The 22,832-nt window shown below is 43.9% G+C and overlaps 1 protein-coding gene across 1 annotated transcript in view; it reads left to right on the forward strand.

The window, feature by feature from the left end:
- The first annotated feature begins 4,147 nt into the window (after positions 1 to 4,147).
- SREBF2 (sterol regulatory element binding transcription factor 2) overlaps positions 4,148 to 22,832 on the forward strand; it is a 33,374-nt gene continuing 14,689 nt past the window's right edge. The window contains 9 exon segments of the mRNA XM_033163165.1: positions 4,148 to 4,379; positions 15,575 to 15,964; positions 17,806 to 17,987; positions 18,794 to 18,934; positions 19,731 to 19,955; positions 20,384 to 20,498; positions 20,683 to 20,864; positions 21,469 to 21,661; positions 22,539 to 22,720. Of these exon segments, the coding sequence (XP_033019056.1) occupies positions 4,295 to 4,379; positions 15,575 to 15,964; positions 17,806 to 17,987; positions 18,794 to 18,934; positions 19,731 to 19,955; positions 20,384 to 20,498; positions 20,683 to 20,864; positions 21,469 to 21,661; positions 22,539 to 22,720 (1,695 nt within the window). The 5' untranslated portion in view covers positions 4,148 to 4,294.

Raw genomic sequence — 22,832 nt, forward strand, 5'->3', positions numbered from 1 at the left:
TTTTCACAAGGCTGTTAAGCCATTTTTCTCATAAAAGAGGAGGAGGACAGGAATTAATATGGTTAATTTTGGCTTGAGAAGATGAATGGCACGGTCGGGTCGTCATAAATGAGCATTTGCACTTGACAATTTCGCCATATTTCCAGCGGGGTAGCTGTACTGGTCTGCTGCAACAAAAAGAACAAAGACTTTTGTAGCATTTTCAAGACTTAACACATTTATTTTTTGTCATCAGCAGTGCCACTACTGCACAATGTGAAATTACTGAAACATTCAAGGAGATGGGATATTTCATTCCCCTTCTTTATGGTGAAGGGAACTCATTTGCTCTTCTTTGTGAGACACTAGAAGAGCTAGAGAGAAGTGATTATGTAAATTCCTTCAGATTCTATTGTCCAGTGGGTACAGAGTGGAACCGCTGTGTCCATAATTGCTGACTCTTGATTGTTTCAGTACATCCCCACCCCTCAGTTCATGGTGCCATTGCAATCTTGGTGATGACCTTTAATTTGAAATGTCAAGATGAGATACTCACTTGCCGCTGTTCTTACTCTGTGGAAAAGCACACAGTCTGACAGTGTAGATTTGCTCTCTCAGTTCTTCTTCTCTGCTTACCTATCGATTGTGTCTTTTATTACATGGTCAGTGAAATTCTGAGGGAATTGTCCTTCCCACCCAGTCTACTGCCTTATTGCTCCACAGGAACAAGCTGCCTTTTTTCTTGACCTTTTCAAGCATTCCATTTAGGTTTGGACCTGGAGCTAAGTTCGTTTTGGATTCCAGCTGTACTGTACTTGCTCTTATAATAAAGGCCAGCCAACCTTGCCCACAGTATGGTCAGTGTTCCTTTTTAATTCCTACTACCGATTTCTCCCTGGCCTGCTGACTTGTAGGCCCGTATACTGCAGGCATTCAGCATGAAGCCACTGTGCAGTTTGCCACAATGGGTAGCTCTTGTTCAAGACTGGGATAGATTTACACCAGCAAAATTATCTCCAAACACTGATTAACTGGAGTATTGTATTTCCCCTAAGTGTGATGGCCCCTCACTGTCATGAGTAGCGCTATAACTTGGCACACATGTTGTCAAGGTTAGTTTGGACCAATCTTGCCAGTGGCAAGTTTTGTGGGGAAGAAGGGTTGTGGTTTTTTTAGGGGACATTTCAGTTTGACTTGCTGCCTTTGGGCTGTTTTACAAGGTTAGAGATGGAGACGACTTTTATTATCAAAATTGCTTTGGTTTTGGATATGTATTTAAATGGACTTTGCTTTTCTTGAATAAAACGGAAAATTGTAAAAAAAAAAATGCAAACATTTGTCACTGGCTTGTGAGGCATGGTTCTTGATAGCATGGGAAATGCTTTTTGCGATTGTAAATGACGACACTCAAACTCAGGATGCAAGGGAGAAACGTGCTAAGAGGAAGGCATGCTTGGCAAATCCACACCGTGATCAACTCTCGCCCGGAAACCAATGTCCCCACTGTGAAAGGACATGTGGATCCAGAACTGGCCTCCACAGTCACTTACCTACTCATTGTTAAAACCGTGTTTATGGAAGACAATCTTACTCGGCTACGAGTGATCGCCAGAGAAGAAATGAAAGACCCTTTTTAAACTTGTGACATAAAAGTAGAAGGACTGTTTCAATATTGTTTTCTTGGCTGGAGATGAAGCAGCAGGTTTTTCAGTTCCAAATACATGTAGGATTTTTAGAGATGGTTTTCTAATCAGTTTGCAACATCAAACACCTGCAACAAATACCCAAAGCTGATCATTTCTCCCTAACAGTGCCCATTCCTAAAGTTTACAGAAAATTGCTTTATATCATCTAGCTCAGTATTGTCTACACTGACTGGAAGCAGCTTTGTAGGATTTCAGGCAGGGAGTCTCTCCCAGTCCTGCCTGAAGATGCTGTGGATTGAACACAGAACATAAGAATATAAGGTGTGTGTGTGTGTCCGTGTCCACCAAAAATGCCCTCTGTTTACACTGTAAACTTTACACCATACAAAACAAGGAGGAAACTAAAGCTATTTTGCATGGAAATTTACCCTAGGACATAGAATAGTGACAGAAATTCTAATTTAGGGAAACTTTCTTCAGTTAGCCACCTTAACTGAACACTCAAAACTTGTGGTAGGCGTTCTTGAATTCCATCTTGCCCACTTCCTTTAATCTGAAAGACCAAGGATTCCGTCCAAAACACATGAGCTTTTATGTTGTGTAATATATGGGGATGGAACGTCCATGAATTAATCATTCAAGGGTATTAGATATGGCCAGTATCCTTGGGTTTTTATATTCAGTATGGCTCTGTGCCACTGCTCCTCACATCAAATGCAACTTTCTGTATCCTGTTGACTTTGTAAAACTGATGCAGCAGTGCTAAGCAGATACAAGAAGAAACTTAATCCACTGGTGCTTGGCGAAGTGTTGGCATCAACTTTTCTTCTTGAAGCCACATCTGAGAATGTGAACATGCTCCATTTATTACTTTCAATCCCTATTTAAACCTGCACTGCCACCTCTTGAATAATCCAGTGAAAGTATGGCACTATTTATTTGGATAATTGATTGAGAAGCAATGGTGGAAGTGGGAGAGAAGCAACAGATGCAGAACCACAGAATAAGATTTCATGCATTGTAGGATTTAACACTTGTCTTTGAGTTCTAGAAAAAAAGGCAATCCCCCTCTTATCAGTGCTGACGGGAAAGGTCAGGAGCTGTTTTCACAGTGACACTCCTCAGCTGCTTCCTGTAACCTTGGAGAAACAAGCAATCATGGATATTTCTGGATAATGCATGTATTATGTGATGTTTGTTTTAAAAGTGTGCATAGGAAAAATTGTATTCCTGGCCTTGGCACAGAAAGCTGTAACTCTGATATTCATATATAAACAACTGAAAGAGACCATACCATTGACAAATATAACATGTTAAGTGTCTTTGAATGGATGCTTAAATAAGATTTAAATCCTTATAATACTGAGGAAAAAATGAGATGGAAATATTAGGTACCATACAAAATACCTTGCTCAAGATGCTCTTTTTTTTAATGGGCTGGGAAAGTGCACATGTAAAGATTTGGCGATCACTCATAGCCAAGTAAGATTGTCTTCAATGAACACAGTCTTAATAGTGAGTCCGTAAGTGACAGTGGTGGCCAATTCTGGATCCACACGTCCTTCCACAGTGGGGATATTGGTTTCCAGGCGGGAGTTGATCACGGTGAGGGTTTGCCAAGCGTGCCTTCCTCTTAGCTCATTTCTCCCTTGTGTCCTGAGTTCGTGCTTCTTCAAAGTTCATGACATCTTTGGTAAAGTCTATTCTCCAATTGGAGCACAGTGTCTAATAGCACCTGCTGTAGTAGCGAGCAATTTGTCATATCTAACAAATAGAACACCCAGTATGGAATTGCATCCCCATAAAGACCCATCATGTTTTAGAAAGACTTGACCTCTCAAGCCGAAACCTGTAGTGAAGTTGATTTTATTACTTATGCCTAATTCTGTTTGGAAAAGTAAACAAAGAGCTCTTGACCGAACCTGTCAATGCTCAATCCTGAGGGTTGAGTTTTGACTGCCACGATTTGTTCAAAAAGTTTGTGCAAAGGAGGTAAGTAAATCATCCATTTACTGCAATGATCAAATGCAGACTTCCTGCCCCATTCCCCTTTGCTTAACACCCAGACCGACGAAGATAGCTGGATAACTAGAAAGCTTGCTCCTTCTTTTGGCATTTTGACCGTTCCTTATAAAGGTATTCTATTGCCTGACTCTGGATCTTAGGACTTCCCTCTACGTGACCGACACACTTCGTTTTTTGTTTGCTCGTGCGGCGCATGGTGTCACAGTCTAGTACGGCGGCGATCCCGTACCTCTGCTGGGGGGACCGAGGGGCGCCCTGTCACTTTGAAGTTCAAACCCGAACACTGATTAGATCTCCGCCTCCTTATGCATATTCAAATCCAGCGAGGCGGGCCACTCGGGAGGGGATTGCCCGGCCGTACGCTAACGAAAGCTGCTGATCGCTGACGCACCATCACACCACGAGCCGCTCTGTCCGCTGATTGGCCAGCGGGGACCTGGTCTCATTGACAACAAGCTCCTCGCAGGTGGAGGCTCGGCCAAGATGGCGGCGCCGCGCGGGGCCGGGAGCTCCGGGAGCCTGAGCTGAGGCAGCGCCGCCCGGGCAGGAAGAGGTTAACGCGCTGGGTGTCACCCCGGCCGCTCCCTGGGACGGGCTGCTGACTCGCAGGCGGCGGTGGAGGAGCCGGTTGCGCCTCGCCGGCGATGGAGAGCGGGGAGCTGAGCAGCATGGAGACCATGGAGACCCTGACGGAGCTCGGCGACGAACTCACGCTGGGCGACATCGACGGTGAGTGCGCAAAGGGAGGGGAGGAAAGGCGCTCCCGGCCTGCGCTGGGGCCAAGGCGCCGCCGCCGCCGCCCGTGGATGCCCCCCTCCTCTTCCGCGGGGAAAGAGGGCTGTCGCCACAGCGGCGCCAGCCCCTCACCGCGAAGTGCCTGGAGGACGGGATAAGCCTGGCCGGATGGGCTGGCAGGTGTCGCACAAGATGCGCGGCGACAGCCATGGTTGTTTACACGCTCCTCAACCCCATATGGCTCTCCTCCCTCCTCCTCCCTTCTTCCCAAATTCACTGTTCAAGAGGGGGCGAAAGGTTCCTCAGAGGGATGCGCGCGCAGTAGACTTTTGACAGGATTCCCGTGGGACACCCCCCCCCCCGTGCGGTGCTTCCTCGCGAGCAAGGCCCGCTATGCAAGCGCTGCTATGTTCGGGATTGCAGCCCAGTATGCACAGGTACCTGGGATCCTAAGCATCCTTGAGTTTAGTGGGTGGGGAGGGGGGCTTATTTCTGAGTACAGTTACCCAGCCTGTGCCAGCAGAGTGAATTGAGTGAGTGTTACCTGCATATTGGAATTCATTACTTAAGGTGTGGTCCGGGTCAGGGCTGGGCAGAAGATAGATATGGATCTAACTTGTAGGTTCTCTCAGCGATTGGAACAAATCCCCGGTCTCGGAATTCTTTTGTATCTGGCTCTAGTTGGTTGGGACTTGGGGCTGTAGTAAAAAACAACAACAACAAAAGTAGACCCAGCAAGTCTGAAGGCTGCCCACCCCTCATCGCAGTGTCTGGATGCCCCTGATCTGAAGCCCCTGCCCCTACATATCACTGAAATCTGGAAGGTGCTGATTTAAGTTCATTCATGTGCCTTACTTGGCAGGTGGTTTTCACATCTATGTAAATGATCAGTGTAGCCAGTGGATATGTGGCAAAAGATTGTGTGTAGGTGCCCTGGGGCTGGACCTGGAGGGTGTTAAAGAAAAGGAAGTTATACAGAGGCATCACCCCCCCTTTGTTGTTGTTGTTGTTTAGTCGTTTAGTGGTGTCCGACTCTTTGTGACCCCATGGACCAGAGCACACCAGGCACTTCTGTGTTCCACTGCCTCCTGCAGTTTGGTCAGACTTATGTTGGTAGCTTCGAGAACAGTCCAGCCATCTCGTCCTCTGTCATCCCCTTCTCCTTGTGCCCTCAATCTTTCCCAACATCAGGGTCTTTTCCAGGGAGTCTTCTCTTCTCATGAGGTGGCCAAAGTATTGGAGCCTGTAGGCTTGTCATTTTGGAGACAAACGCTTTGCAGTGTGAGCTGGATCATGGTGAAGCTTGCCTTAATTTGGTATAGGATGTGTGTGACAAACAGGAAGCAGTTTCTGTCTCTTGGTTTCACTTGGTAATTGCTATCTGTAATGTTTTGAGTTTATAGCTCAATGTCAGATGATGACTTTTGCCATTCTGATCCTAAACATATTTACCTACCTCACCCATGAGGCAAGATGAGGTGACTGCTTTAGGCAGCAGGATCCACAGGGTCAGCAGATCCCTATGCTAGTATTCTCCCCACGTTCCTTATGTCCCCCTTCCTGTCAGGGAAAATCTACATCATTTAGGGGTCCTGCTCAGGTGCCAAAATATATTGGGGCTGGTCCTGACAAAAACCCATTAAAACTTAATTATCCAACCCATGGAAGAGTAAGCAACTTAAAAATATTCAGTAGCCAGATTTACAGGAATTTACTGTATGTTCAGCAACTATGAAAGCCGCAGATCTGATAGTACAATTCCTGTTGTCAGAAGATTGTCAGCACCCTAATGCCCTCTTGGTGCTATATCCAGGTCAGAAACTGAACTGGCAAGGACACAGCAAAACGATAGAAGAATGACCATCTGCTCAAGTATCTTGTCAAGAAACAGGGGAGTAATAGTGGAGTAGGTAGTTGGTGTCAAGACAGGTTTATTGAGTCAAATGGCCATAGTTTTCCATGAATCAAGAACCTACTGTCTGCAATAGCGAGAAGCTAGTGTTCTGCAGGTATTTTTCAGCTGAGTAGTCTGGTGTGATGGCCTGGGACTCGGGCTCGGACTCAGAACCGGAGGATGCTCAGGCCGTATCGGATCCTCTGCCGCAGGCATCAGCTGAACCTAGTCTGGGGCCTGTTCCTGAAGAGTCTCAGTCTGCTCAGGTACCCCTGCAACAAGCACCAGCTGGGCCGAGTCAGGGGCCTGAGCCTGTCCTGGCTCCTGGTGCTGAGGATACCTCATTGCCGTCAGTTGGGCCATCAGAGGCTGAGGTGGCCCCTGGGTCTAGTAACCCTCTGGTGTGTCCCGAGCTGCAGAGACTCAGGGCTGAGAGAAGGAGGGACCTGAGTACTCGTAGGAGGAGTGCTTCAGGCGAGACAGGGCGGTGAGTCATCGGGGGATCGGGATCGGCCATTACCTCGTCAGAGTTAAAAGGGCGGTTAGACCCCGTCCCAGGTTGCGGGAGCAACATTGCTGCTTGCCAGATCCTGCCTGTGTTCCTGTTCCTGACCCTGCCTTGACTGACCCCTCGTTGACTCCTTGGACTTTGGACCAGACTTAGACCTCACCTCTTGCATTACCCTTGGGACCAGCACATTTGGTGTACTTCCCTAAAATGTAAATAAAGGGATGTTATTTAAAAGCTACTGGACACAACAGATTTGCAGAATGTCTGCATTGAAAGTGTTCTGCTATTTGTACTATTTACAGCTGCTTAAGAGCTTCAAAAAGTAGAAGTAGCTGTGTTGGCATGTGTGAAAAAAATCCTAAATATTTACCTGCAAAGGATACTCTTCTCCATTGTCATATGACACTGAGGAATAGTAACCATTATTCTAAGTAATGCTGGCTCCAGGCTTGTCCAAATACTAGGTTCCACTTCTCCTGCTTTGCTGTTGTAGTGCACAGTTGGAAGCACAAGAAGGGAGCACAGTTCAGAGGAAAATACATGCTTTGCATGTAGAAGGTCATTTATTTACTCCCCCAAAGTATTGCTTGGAGAACCCCCTGCCTGAGACCTTGGAGAGTTGCTGCTATTTGGAATACTGGTTTGAGACAGTATGGCAGTGTTATTTTCAAGTGTCCTGTAGTAAAGTAGGTAGCTTTCACCTTAGGAAGCACTGCAATTGGGAAAATGGACTGCATAGCCCTCAGGTGGTCTCTCTCATGCTGGTTCTGCGACCTCTTCTGATTGGCAAGGACCTTGTGTGTGTGGAAGCATCCTGAATATAAAGACTGTTGACTGGAATGTAGCTTCCTGGAATGAGAACCAGATAGAAATGTCTTTTGCCTGTGATATAAGGGTGCTTATTCAGGTATCTCATTTGAATTTGAGTGTCAGTGTATTTGCCTGCTAGGTTTTTCCAGCAACATTCTTGATTCAATGCATACTAAAAATAGCTGTCTTAAAAGTTGGGGAACTTACTGCAAAGTCCTTCCTGCCCCACCTTTAAAAAGTCAATACAGTTCTTTTTTCCTCTCTATTTTTAGCATGACTCAAAATAATTAGCCTTTCAACATATTCCTTGTAAGGTTACTTTGTACCTCACTATTGGGAAACATTGCTCAGTGTTTTAAATTACATGTACCCACTTGATTCACCTTTGCACATTTCCGGCACTCCGAACTTCATGTACCGTATATTGGGAAAATATTTTGTTTGCCAGGAAAAAATTGCTTGACTTGAGGTGTAGCTCTTAAGAATCAGAGTGCTTGAAATAACTATCTGAAAAGAAGCGTGTTAAAGAAAAAACCTAGAATTCTTATAGCAAGTGGAAAATAGAAACCTGGTATTTTTAGTAGCAGATAACGTCAGACGTTACTCTTAACATTGCACAATGTGTTCTACAAGCTGCTGAGATCAGGAAATAATTTGTAAATTATAGGTTATTAAACAGCAAGGGTGACAAATTGGTTTCATTACTGTTTTCTTGTAAAGCTTTGTGTTGGGTATTTAAATTGAGATGGTTTTGGTTGTACAAGACAATTTGACCGAAGAAGATTTTTCATTATTGTCTGGTATCATTGTATTTCTGTTACAACCAACCCATAACTGTAACTTTTGCCTTGCTTAGGTACTGTCAGAGTAGCTTAATGCTTTACACGGCAAACATTGTTGTGTATTTACAAGTGTAATTTACAAGTGTAAATACACAATCAGTTGAACATATACAGCTGTGTGCATGCACTTATACATGCCCATATGGGAACTCTGGGCCAGGATTGCCACGTCTGTGAATGTGGATGTTTAAAGAGGCATGTGGATATTTTTCTTTCACACTTATGTAACTCTGGTGTACAGGCAGAAACCATATTTGCTACATAAAGTATGAACTGCCCTTTAGTCCTGTTATCTTACTGGCAAGTTTCTCTCTCCCTTTGCACATAATGCTTCTTGTGCAGCTGTGTTCCAACAACAACTGTAAGCAATGTGGTTACTGCTTCTGCAAGGTAGTCATCAGCTCTCTTATCCACACAGTAGCAGTCAGCCTCTGGGGAAACCTTTGAGGAAAAACAAGAGGATTCAGAAGAGAGATGTATGAAGAAACCTGGTCTAGAAAAAAAATTCAAATTCCTAGCATGCCACTTCACATTTTAAAGTGCTAATCTCTGTTCGTAGTAGAAGTAAATTCCTAGATGTTGATAATCGATCCTTGTCCTTTCTTGTTCCCGAGATGTTTTCAACTCTGGTATAGCCTTTGGAAATGAAGAGAGATGTTTAAGAGATAATTGCTGTCCACAGCTTCTCAGGGAAGTGCTGTTGTTGGCATTTACAGCTGTGTTATCCGTACCAAAGTGACCTGCCAGAGCACAAGCTTGGGCAGTGTGTGTGTGTGTGTGGGGTGGTGGTGGTGGTCCTGAGCTGCCCAGACAACAAGACCCCCCCTCTCGGCCTCACTAACGTGGTCCAAAGGAAAACAGAGCCAGAAGTTTGGCACCAGCTTGTCTGCAGGAGTTGCTGGAAGAAGGCATACAAGGCGCCATTCAACTGTCTCAGGGATTCCCCTTTGTGTAGGGTTTATTCCTTAGCCTTTTCTTCTCCCCAAGAATATCCCACAAGGCAGTGGAGGTAGCTTATGACAAATATGTGCAACACCTGGTTTGGCATTACATGGCAACCACCCCAAAGTCCTGACTTTTTAAAAACATAGGACAGTTTGAAATTCAGGATACATTTGACTATCTCTTGGCTATGGTTGTATGTTAAGATTTCTCTCTCTCTTAGTTTAAAACGAGTCTTTCCAGTTACAGATATTTTGGCTTCTTATCTGTGTCACCAGTCTCTGTTTATCAGTTGTTATAGTGGTTTCACAGTAGTAGTAACAGGAAGAAGTATAGCAGGGAGTTGTGAGTATGTTGATTCCTTTCTAAAAAGGAAGGAGATGTGATGAAATATGAGGAAGTCTCCTATCTCAACAGACCAGTACCCAGTAGATCATTTTGTAGCCCCATTCTGTCCATCAGGAAGGGCAATGGCTCCCTAAGGTACAGGCACAGATATTTCCATGCCAGTGATTTCATGTGGGTCTTTCTATGCTAAGCATATGCATGACGCCTGAAATATATACAGTAGCAAAATTTTGTGATTGTTTAATTTTCCAAGGGCCAAACTGCACATGTTTTTATACAGGAGGTCCAATATCAAAAGTAGGAGTTCTGGGGTAGGGTTGAAATGTTAGCCATTCATACTATCAACTTCAGCAGGGTAAAGCTGTCAGTGAATCATCTCCATACTTTTCAGATTTCTATTCCATGGTGCGGGTGTCGCTGTGGTCTAAACCACTGAGTTTCTTGGGCTTGCTGATTGGAAAGTCGGTGGTTCGAATCCACATGACAGGGTGAGCTCCCGTTGCTCTGTCCCAGCTCTTGCCAACCTAGCAGTTCAAAAGCACACCAGTGCAAGTAGATAAATACGGTAGGTACTTTTGCAGAAGGAAGGTGCTGTAAACGCCGTTTCCGTGCACTCTGGCTTCTGTCATGGTGCCCCATTGCACCAGAAGTGGTTTAGTCATGCTGGCCACGTGACCCAGAACGCTGTCTGTGGACCAACGCTGGCTCCCTTGGCTGGAAAAGCAAGATGAGTGCCGCACCCCATAGTTTCCTTTGTCTGGACTTAACCATCCAGGGGTCCTTTACCTTACCTTTTTTTACCTTTACCTTCTACTTGTTATAATTGACAGTTACTGGATATTTCCAAAGTTGGCTGGTGAGTTCCCATTTGCATTTTACAGAATAGTTCTGTCTAATAAAGGGCTCATAGGCTGATATCATCATGTTTCAAACCTTGTGGAATCAAAAGAAAATGGCTTGGGGATAGAGAGAGTAGCAACAATTAGGGCTTAATTGTGGCCCAAGGGCTGTGTGGTAGAAATTGTAACCTGTCATATGGGCTCCCTTAGGCACCTGCCTCTATAGGGCTTCTCTGCCTGGGCTAGTTACATCTCTCAGCAAGGGAGCTTAGTAGCTCTGAGATCATTATATGATATTTGCTCTTGCTGAAGTTTGAAAAATTGGTTGGACCAGAAAATCTGTGGCGTTATTTGAACAACATTGTCAATTATATATGATAGACTTGCAGAGACAGTGCCTGGGGGGTGATGAGAATTGCTGTCCAAAATATCTGGAGGCTAATGAAGGTTGTTGTAGAAGTTTTTCTTAATGTAGATTGGTTACATAGTCAGGTGGATCTCTGTAAGAGGCATGGGAAGCTGTCAGGGAAGACACAAACTTTTTGTTGATCTCTTTTAGTGATAACTTTTATTTTGGGAGAGTTTCAACCCATTGCTGCTTTCTCTCTACTGGAATTGCATTCCTGATTGCACCGTAGATTATAAATGGGCGTTCATATCTTCATTTTACTAAACTTGCACCCTTTTTGTTCTCCAAAAGAATCTTGGCTCCCTTTGCTTTCCTTTTACCCCTTCACCTCTCAGCTGAACTCTGTCAGGTGAATAGTTTTCCTTGCTTCTTTGTAAGTCTGACCAATATTCCTTGCCTAACAGGTTTCCATATGTATCAAGTCCTGTTTCCCACAATAGCCCTGATCCTGGGAGTGGCTCATCTGCTACTAACTTGGCGGAGCTTGCAGATTAAAGAGGAAACAAAAGGTGTTGTGGCATGAACAGAACTGCTTATCTGTACCCTGAATGGTTGTTCTTAGTTGCTTCCACAGGCTTCTGGGTTTGATTACTTAGTGACTTCTGCAGTTACAAGATCTGCTTTGTAAGCTTCCTACTTGGGAAATTGGCAGGTAGCTTGGTCTAGTTTTTGTGATCTCTGTATAATTAGGGACTTTCGATCTCCAATTTTTGGCAGGCTGACCTGCTCCCAATCTGGGAAGAGATCTTTGCACATGTTAAGAATGGCGCCCTCTTTAACGGTATGTGGTTGCCAAGATGTGGTGTGGGTACACTTTGGCTAACATGCCTGTATGTGCTGGGAGAACAGCAGCCTGCTCATAAATTGCACACGTCTGACTCCGTTCTGTTCTAAGGACCTGTTCTCAGCTACTTCAATAACATAACAGCAACTGTAATGTTATCCTGACTACAGCTTTCCTTGAAAGCAACACTTGTCAGCCAAGACAAATGTATCCACCGATGACTTGTATTGTAATGGCAACTTTCACTTCAGCTGATTCAATTGACTATGAAGCACAATTGGTATATGGAGCTTGGCAGAAGGACACACCAGCACAAAGTCACAGTTTACTACTTAGTGAAAAAATGCAGGTAGCTATGCTGGTCCTTTAGAAACAATCTAAAAGTGACAGTATGACAATATCCTTTATTGGGGTCACCTAAACTGTCCTCTTATTGCTGCAGCAATAAAAGTGCTAGCACATTTGCAAAGCTAAGCAGGGTCCAGTAAGGTTTCAGATTGGATGGGGGATTGCTTGTTGAAATTCCCGCATTGCAGGGGGTTGGACTAGATGGCCCTCAGGGTCCCTTCCAACTCTACAGCTCTATGGTTCTAAAAACAAACCAACATAGTAGCGGGTTCCTCCTAATAAACAGAACTCTCTGCTGTTAATGAAGTGAACCATGGCTTCCTCTCTTAAATCTTAGAATGAAATTACCAGCATACTTTGAATGTGCCTTACTCTAAACTTGCACTAGTAATGTCTGAAAGGTTGCACATACATTGTGTGCCCTTAGGCCATGTGTACATGTTCTGGGCACTTGTTAAATCTGTAGGAGGGAATGCTAATAAGTACCGGTACATGTAGCTGTTGGCAAAGTTGCAGCTTTATTCCTGCTTCCATTCTTAATGTTTTAATGCCACCACTTTGCAGCTGCTAACCGAACATGCTTACAGAATTTCTATACCGATAGCTGATTTTTGTTTCCTTAGCTAATTTATTTACCTAATCCACATTGCTGATATGAATGGTAGAACTGGTTATAAATTATAGTGATGCAAGGAGACGCTGAAGCAGACTCCTCCTGTGGAACCTTTGCAGCCTGATCCTGTGCTTGTTTACTTGGTGTTGTTGTTCAGGATCAAACTGCATGCCGTGGAGAAAAACATTGCTCTTCTATCATCCATTAAGCCTGAGCAAGGCAAGCACATACACTCACCCAGTTCCGAATCCAGAAGCCCAGGAAAGGTTCTGTCCGGCACTAAGAGTGAGCAATCCCGGTGGCCATTTCCTCCAAGCAATAACCATCTTTGCCTGCCCCAGTGGGTGTCTGTATCTCTCCAACTGTATCCAAGTGCCACACTAGTTATCCTCCAAAAGTGACATTCTTTGAAAAGACCCAAATGTCATTCAGACACAATGAGTGGGGGAAAACCCAGTAAAAGGGTCTGGGGAAATTGTTCTTTTGTCCCTTCCCTTCCCTTCCCTTCCCTTCCCTTCCCTTCCCTTTGGGTCCATCATTCACCATCAAAAAATGCCGCAACTAACCACCTATGCTATGTTACTTGGTTTGTAAGTAACTGGGTAGATTTGAGCAGCAGAACTCCTTTAGTTTTGGTCAGTTTTCTCCACTTGCCCTCTTCTGTCCCTTCTACTCTTAATAAAAAAATCTAATTTGGGTGTTGGGGTCTGAAGTGTGTGTTTGCCGAACTTCAGGTTTGGGTAATCTTGCCTGGCTGTAGTTCATAAGCTACTAGGGTGAAAGAGCAGCCTATGCCAAATCTAAGCATGGGAGAATCAGTTTGATACTAGTCCCATTGTCCAGAAGAGATATTGCTGGGAGGCACAGGGAACATTGTCTTAGAATCCTGGATATTTCCTTGAGCACCCCAGAATTCTTTCCCATCTGGGGGCTGTGATGAGAGGGAGTGGTGGCAGCAGTGATTACTGGATAGTTAGGATGCAACTGGCCAACCTTACAAGACTGTTGTGCAGCAGTTGCACAAGGAAGGGCATAAACAGCCACTCCTAGCTTTCCCCTTCTGTTACACATGCTACACAGGGTTGTCCAACATTCTCATTTTGTATTGAAATCTCATTTGATCAGCCCTCCTGGGGAGAGCATATATTGAGCCCTCCCCTAGTGCTGTTTTCCCAATAAACACCCCCCCCCCCGCAAGCTGCTGTTCTGCCCATTGAAGGAAAAGAATACAGTTAAGTACCAGTGGGGTGTGTGTGTGTGTTATAGCAGAAGGTGGGGTGGGAGGAGGAAACGGTTCAACTGCTGTGATCAAATTGTACCAGTGCTCCCCCCACCATGACTGCATTTCATTAAAAAAGAAAATACTGATGTCCTGTGTAGCATGCAGTTTAGTCCTTAGTTCTGTGAGGCTTATTTCCAAATACATATGCATAAGATCATTACTTAATATATCTCTGGCTTATGCTTTATTGAGGCTAAAACACCACTGTTATATGGGCTCTGGCATGTTGACCAAATATTTGTCTTTAAAATATTTATATTTATTGACCCTGTCAGGTTCTCTAGGCAGCATACAAGATAACAAAACAAACAGCAATATTATCAAAGCAGCACACATAGAATGCAAACAACAACTGAAGAATTCAAATAGCAGCAAAAACAAGAAATGCCACCCAGGCATCAAGAACAAATAACATTATGGGTTGCATACAGTACTAGTCCTACTCAGAGTAGACTCATGGAAATTAGCATCAGTGGCTGAGTTCAGTCCATTAATTTAAGTGGGTCGACTCTGGGTAAAACTTAGCTGAACACAATCCAATATATTTCAAATCTTAATCACTAAGAGGCAAATGCTTGACTGAAAGTAAAAGGCAAAAATGTAAATGTAAAAATCGCCTGGTAAATGTAGGTTGGAGTGATTGAAGAGTTTCAAAGTTTGGGTATGTCACAGCAGACAAGGCTCTGTTTCAAGTAACCAGCCATGTCACTTACTGGTATTTAGGGGAAATCCTGAAGTGGGGCCTCTGTTCATATAGGAGCTTCAAGTACTGTGACCTTAGACTGCTTGAGGCTATAAAGGTTAAAATAAGCACTTTGCATTGTGTTTGGATGGTAGCTGGTGGAGGTCTTTGTTATTTGGCATATTTATGCTCTGCCTGCTAACTAAAGCTTAAAGCTATATATTTAAAATACTACAAAATAAATAAGAGTTACAATGGAAGACCAAAGGTGTCCTAAGGTTTTTCCTTCAGATGTTCCAGATGTACCTCTGCTTCTAAATCTCTGGGTTATGTTGGAGGAAATTGGTTTTTTTTAGCAGTCTCATGCAGGGCAGGGCATTCTTATCTGGCCACTTCTGCTGATGTCACTTGTAGTTTTGGCCTCTGCTTTTAAGCACTGGATTGAATATGATCAAATTTTCAAGCTCAGGTTAACAACCAGACAGCCATGTTTTGAGCCCATTGAAGTTTGCAAGCAATTGTAAAATACAGCCAAACATATAGCTCATTGCAGTAGTAACTGGAATGTGACCAAAGCATTATGGCAAGGTTTGGTTTGGTCAGGAACAGCTGATGCTGGCCGATAACCGAAGCTAACAAAATACACTTTGGGCTACAGGCATCATTTGGGTGTCCAGTTATAAGACTCGATGTAAAAGTACCCCCAAGCCAAGGACGTGATTTATTCAGGAGGGAATTTGCTCACATCTCAAACAGACAAATGTGCATAGTATATATTTTGTTCCTGGAATTGCATCTGGTGACCCTTTCATCAGTCTCCATGGTATCAATGGTCCATCATATCATTTCACTGTTTTCCTTTCTTTTTAATTTATCTTTTTATAGAGATGCTCCAGTTTGTCAGCAATCAAGCTGGAGAATTTCCAGATCTGTTTTCTGAACAGTTGTGTGGCTCCTTCCAGAGCAGCAGCGTATGCAATGGTAGTGGAACCTCAGATCCCTCGTCACAGAGGCCCTACAACCAGGGGCAACTACAGACCTTCTCTTCTAATGCAGCTTCTCCCCAGCTTCAGACTGTGCAAGTGAAGGTGTCTCAGACAACCACCGCAACACCTGTTCCACAACGGACGGCACCTGCTCTTCAGCCTCGTCCCCAGGTTCAGCCTCAGCTCCAGCAGCAGACTGTGATGATTACTCCAGCTTTCAGCTCTGCTCCCCAGACCCGGTTCATTCAGCAGCCTGTAATATACCAAAACGCAGCCACAAGTTTTCAAGGTAACTTGCAATGTCTTTATAGTAGCAAGTAGTCCTATGTTGTAGCTAGCTCTTAAATGTCTTCCCCTAATCTTCCAGCAGAGCAAAAGGTGTCAGAGCAGCATTTACAGCCACCATTCCTGATTTCATATCTGTGAGAAGTTTCTAGTAATGCTTGAAATGTTTCTAAATAGGTGCATGTTTTCTAGGATCTCACAGGCAATTTAGAGAAGCTTGGCATTTGGGGTGAAGAAGGATATTGGAGACCAAGACCAAGGAGTTGGGGGGAGTGGCCTTAAATATTGTGCAGTAAAGCATAGGTGGCACTCAAAAATAACTCTGTGAATGGTATCACTGCAAAGTAGCGTACAATTACACAATATGTCCTTCACCTTTATCACTCTAACCTTCCTCAGGTGTTGGAAATCAAAGAAAGCAAACATATGGGGGAAGCAGTAGGGGCAAGTGGGCTAGCTCCACCATCAGGGGCCCACTCATATTTCAGGGTTCTAAAATACGGGGGGGGGCTCCATGAGTATAAAAGGCCTCTGTGCTTCAGATAGTCACCTGTGAGTTGGGGGTTGACAAACAATGAAGGGGTCAAGGTGGAAGTAGGGCTCTTGTCCCCACTGTTTACTTTCCTAGATTTATAACAACTGAAGAAGGCTTATGAATGGTTCCTGTACTCTTCTGTAAGAGCGTGACAGTTTCTCATTCTTGGCTGTCTCTCCAGTATCCGAATCTTCCACTTCTTCTGATTGTGTAGAATCTATTGTTTTCTAACCTTTCTTATGATGTGTTGGGTTCAGACTTTACATATGTAGAACTCAGCTTGAGGGATGTTCTGTGGTAATTTTGCCAGTTCCTCCTTTCTTCTGCAGACCCTTGTGTCCCATGGAAATATTCTCTGGTGGGTTGGGGGACTCCTGGTACAGCAGAGGATGTTGTACTGAGGGGTACAGGGGGGGGGAAGGCGAACTGGCAAATATTAACTCTCCCTTCCTCCCACTTTCTCAGCAGTAGCCACAGAAGGGCATGTCTTGATCTAAGTCTATATGTTTAAAACATCACAAACTAGAATAGAAAAACTTAAACTCCTAGCAGCTGTAGAAATCTTCAGTAAGAAAATCTTCAGTAAGACTTCTGTCTAGTCATTGTAACAGAATCATCTTTACTAACTTCTTGAAGACCAACACCCTCAGAAATGCTCTGACTCTTGTGCCACCCAGCCTTATTTGAGGCAATGCTTGTGCTCTTAGTAGGGGTCATAGCTGTCAACTTTTCCTTTTTTGCAGGAAATTCCCTTATTCCAGCGCCATTTCCCATTGCAAAAAAAGGGAAAGTTGACAGCTATGGCCATTTCTCAATGCAAAAAAAGGAAGGTTGACAGCTCTGGTAGGGGTATGTCTGATCTCCCCAATACATGGGAAGGCTCGTACAAGAGACATTCTCTGAAACTATCCTTAGAAAAGAAACACCTAGGAAACACATGCTGGGAATATGGGATGACCCTCTGAGCCATGTGGACTTGCTCATGGTAGCATTGATGTTGTTTTTTGGTTTTTTTTTTAAAGGGAGTTGGTCCAGATAAATGTGACTAGAGCTAGACAATCTTTCTTTATCTGTTTCCCTGACTTCTACATTTGCTGCTGGTTTTTAAATTCTTCATAGATTGCTTTGCTGGGTCTAATGCTGCTAGGAAGAGGAACCAGGAGAACCCCCCCCCCCCCAATAGCTGACTGAACACTGGCCATTCCTGAGAGGTCATGGATTGCAGCTTAGCATCATAATGAAAGCTGTAGTCTTCTGTTAGCACCAGCTCATTCAGGCAGTTTCTCAGATTGCTCTTGATTTCCTTTTAGTGCTGCAACCCCAGGTTCAGAGCCTGGTGACTTCCTCCCAAGTTCAACCAGTCACCATCCAGCAGCAAGTGCAAACGATGCAAGCTCAGAGGGTATTGACACAAACAGCCAATGGCACCATCCAGACACTGACGCCGGCCACAGTCCAGGCAGTAGCTGCCCCTCAAGTCCAGCAGGTTCCAGTGAGTAGTTTTATGTTGTAATATTATGTGGGAAGGTTTAGTTTTCTGCATTTCCAAGGCATGTATATTTATGCAGGCAGTTTCCTTTCTGTTCAAAGTCAGGAAGTGGCTTCACTGCTTGGAGACCAAACTATCCTCAGCAGTGAAGTTCCTTAGGCTTACATCACTGATGGACTGAATGGTAGGATAGCTTAGCCATAGAAAAATGGACAGCAGTGGTCCAATATCAGAAGAAGGTCAGTAGAGACTTATGAGAGGGTTTTTTGTGGGGGGAGGGATAGCCAGCTTTTCCAAACTACTAGATGTAGAGTTGTATCTATAGCATATTGGGCTTTAATATTTAGTAATGGGCCAGCTGCAGTATTGTTAAATGGAGGGGAAAATAATCGGAGACAACAGAGTATCCCTTGTTTCACTGCTGAAAGTTTTTAGCAGTTGGTTACAACACGTTTTAGAACTGCCTTCATAACTGCAAGGGTTAGAACTTGTACTGAAGGATCAAATTGTCTTCAGTGGCAGTCAGACTCCATACTGACAGCACAGTTCTTACTATATTCAGGGTCTTCCATACACCCAACAGTTTGGCTCATTGGCAAGTTCTTATTGGCCTTTGGCATTTGCAGGAAGGAGCATGGGGTGGACATACATTGAAGCAGTTGTTAGATATATATTGAAACTTGCATATTGGAACTCCACGCAGTCACACAGAAATCTGTTATAAAAAAGGTTGCCAGCTTCTGCAGTGTTTGCAGTATTGAGCTTTGTGTTGTTGTGCTAAACCTTTTAACTGCCTCTTCTCCTTCTAGGTCCTTGTCCAGCCACAGATAATCAAGACTGATTCTCTTGTCTTGACAACATTGAAAGCTGATGGCAGCCCTGTTATGACTGCTGTTCAGAATCCAGCCCTCACAGCACTGACCACGCCTATTCAGACAACAGCCTTGCAGGTACTGTAGGGCATCTTGCCCACCCTTCCCAAATATGCACCTTCTCCCCTCTTGCCAGCCAGTATAGTGTTTTAAGAATCTGTTAAATGATCCCTTCTGCCTGTCCCACTTAAAAACTGAACCTCTACAGCCTGCACCAGCTGCAGCTTCTTCAAGAGTAACTCCATGTGGAGTTCTTTGCTCTAATCAGGTCATGAAGTTATTAGAGCATGGATACTTGAGCTTAGGCTATCCTGGCCCAGTAATGGCTGCTGCTGGAAAACAGGTTGGAATTGGGCATAGGCTACTCTCACCACTGAGAGCACACTCAGACCACCTGTGGCCGCTTCAAACTGAGGAGAACCCCTAAGCTGCATACCAATTCCTTCAGGAGAGAGTGCAGTCCCATCCAGAACATGCCTCCCTATTTCCTGGGCTTGGGAAACACCCGTAGTACCTCTGTAGCATGAAGATTGACTCTGATCCAGTTTATCACTGCCTTCAAGCATCTATCCAGCATCTGCACAATCTCTTCTGATTCAGATGGATGGAGAGGTATGAACTGACTCTTGTCGGCATACTGATGGCACTATGTCCCAAATCCCTGGATGACAGTTCCCAGGGGCTTCATATAGATAGTGAACAGCATGAGGGACAGAATGGACCAAATGCCAAGGGGCCAAGCAGGAGTCCCCCAGGGCTGATCTCACGTAGCAACCTACAAGTAGGAGCAGAACCACCATAACACAGAGGCCCCAGCTCCCAACCCACCGAACCAAATTAATCTTTAACTAGGTCACTGTTGTCTTTTTTAAAGACTTTAGTTGGTAGCAATGGTACCATCTTGACCACAATGCCCATGGTGATGGGAGGGCAGGAGAAGATGCCCATCAAGCAGGTGCCTGGTGGTGCCAAGCAACCAGAACCACCAAAGGAAGGAGAGAGGCGAACAACCCATAATATAATTGAGAAGCGGTACCGATCGTCTATAAATGACAAGATCATAGAATTGAAGGACCTAGTCATGGGAACAGATGCAAAGGTATGAGTTGCTTTGTGGCTGAAAGCAAAAAGATTGCTGTGATTTCAAACCCAGTTGACAATATGCTTGCAAGTCATAATTCTCTGCTCCTTTTTATTTTCTTTATTTGAAAGTTAGAAAAATACATAATTATATGTGTGCTAAACATGGTGAGACGTAAATAAAAGAGATAAAAAGATATCTTGTATTAATATGCCTAGATTCTCTGCTGCTTAGTGAGATTATCAGTCTTTGCTCACTCAATATGGAGTTTTGGTCTTCCATGATAGATGCTAAATGTATTTGATTTGAATCCATTTCGTATTCTTCCCTGTGATTGGGAAAATCATTGCAGCTTTAGTGTAGAAGCATGTACTGAAAGAGCATTTGGTGGCATTATTGCTAAAAATTATTGTTCATTCTCTTTAATGTATGCACATTATTTGCAGATGCACAAGTCAGGTGTACTGAGAAAGGCCATTGACTACATTAAATACCTACAGCAGGTTAACCATAAGCTGCGTCAAGAGAACATGGTCCTGAAGCTTGCTAATCAGAAAAACAGTAAGTGTTTGGTGGCTATTTAAGTGCCTTTGACCTCCTACTTCACTGTTTGATGACGTATATTATTGGTTGCCCAGTTTTGTGTGGGCAGGTGAAGCAAGGGAAGCAAGGGAAAGCATGAAGGTGAAAGAAAACTCAATTGTGAATGTGAGTAGTTAATCTTTGCAATCTCTGGTCTTTTCAGAGTTGTTGAAGGGGTTTGACCTAAGCAGTTTGGTGGACAATGATGTGGATCTGAAGATGGATGACTTCAACCAAAATGCTCTGTTGATGTCTCCTCCAGCCTCTGACACAGGGTCACAAGCAGGCTTTTCCCCTTATTCTATTGATTCAGAACCAGGAAGCCCACTGCTGGATGATGCGAAGGTAGTCAGCATCCTAAAACATTCTACAGAGGAAAGCATGTATAAGGGTAGCATGTTACTTGTAGACATGGGTGATGTGTGCTGGTTGATCTGGAGATCATGTGCGTGGCATTAAATGCTGTAATGAACTATGGTTCTAGAGGAAGATGTAACTCAGAATACATAGGTTAATCAGTTCCATGACATTATCATCCCTGGCTAGTTTAGGCTGTCATTGTGTGAAGTCCTGTACCCAAAGCCTAATAATACAATATTTGGTCCCACAGACCTTTTAATAAAAAGGTTGACGTAACTCTGCTGTCTCCCATTCTTCTCTTGCCTCTTAACAGGAGTGAGAATAGGAAGAACAAATGTTGTGCACAATTTATACATATAAATTGGTTGGCTGCAACAATAACACTAGCTCTCCTTCTGATTCAGCACACTCAGAAACGTGTTGAGGCATGATAGCGGAGATTGTTCTCACCATGTTTGAAATGCTATGATAAATTGTGAACATCAGTCAATTCTTATACATTCTCAGTAGGCCAGGAACAATTAATTATCTTCACTGTTTCACAGTTCTCTTGCTCTCTAACAAATCATCCTCTACCACCATGGTCTAGGTTAAAGATGAGCCTGACTCTCCAGCTGCCGCTCTTGGAATGGTTGACCGCTCACGGATGTTGCTTTGTGCTCTTACATTCCTCTGTCTCTCCTTCAACCCTCTAACATCCCTCCTGGAGGGCCAAAGGACAGCTGACTCTGATGGTTCTGTACATCATAGCTCAGGGAGGAGTATGCTGTCAATAAATTCAGGTACCGTCAGAAACCCAGTCTTTCAGTATACTTCAGTATACATCTTCATGCTGCTTGTTTGGTGTTTGGAGTTCTTGAAGGCTCACATATACAGTAGCTGAAAACAGACAGTAGTAGTGACACTGGGGAAATGAAGTGTTATTTATTTGCTTTTTTAAAAAAATATTTTTTATTAAAGGATGTTATTTATTTGTATGCCCCCTTTCCATAGTTAAACCATACTCAAGGTTGCTTACATCAAAGCATTTACATCATTCATTCATATATCAACACTGCCCACTAAATTGGTTGGATACTGAGAAACCCCCACATATATTAAAGTAATGATTTGACCCTTGTTACTATATTCTCTAAAGAATTGTGCAAGGCACTCCTTTGCATGTTTACTAAGAAGCTGCGTTGTGTTCAGGGAAACTCACTCCTAAGGAAACTTGTATAGGGTTGCAGCCTTCATCTTTCCTGAGTTTTACTAGTTCATTTTAAAACCCCATCCTCATAGCACTTCTGCAAGACATGGGAGTTATTAAATGGGATTCTCACATGAATCACATAGTCTAGCTACACTATGAAATAATTTTTATCTGTTTGTGTAAAATTCTGCATTTGTAGAGCCAATACGGATTCTGTTGCACATTTTGAACGTATTATATATATGTAACATACACACACACACACAAATCTGCAATCCCAACTTTAGCAATGCAGTTCATCTGGGACTCAGAGGCAATGCACCCTATTGCCTAAGCCCCCCCACCTCCTTATATGCACAGCTTTTTTACATAATTAAAATTCATCCCAGGCTTGTTATTTTAAGATGTTACCTCATCCATCTCCCCTCTGCCCCCCTTCATATCTCTTCTGGCATCATCCCCTGTAGGCTCTGGTGGCTGGTTTGGCTGGATGATGCCCACTCTGATCCTGTGGCTTGTGAACGGTGTTATTGTCCTGAGTGTGTTCATAAAACTCCTAGTACATGGAGAGCCAGTGACCCGACTGCACTCCCGGTCATCAGTTACTTTCTGGCGGCATCGGAAACAAGCAGACCTGGATTTAGCTAAGGTAGGTCAGGTTTTTGCTTCAGAAAACAAATTTTGTTTCTTTCCTGAAGCTAATTGTAAAAGTGGCCAGATTGTCACAGATTTGCTTAATTTGCCTGAAGGTTTGAGGTAAT

Source organism: Lacerta agilis, chromosome 10 (assembly GCF_009819535.1).
Source record: "Lacerta agilis isolate rLacAgi1 chromosome 10, rLacAgi1.pri, whole genome shotgun sequence".
Lineage (NCBI taxonomy): Eukaryota > Metazoa > Chordata > Lepidosauria > Squamata > Lacertidae > Lacerta > Lacerta agilis.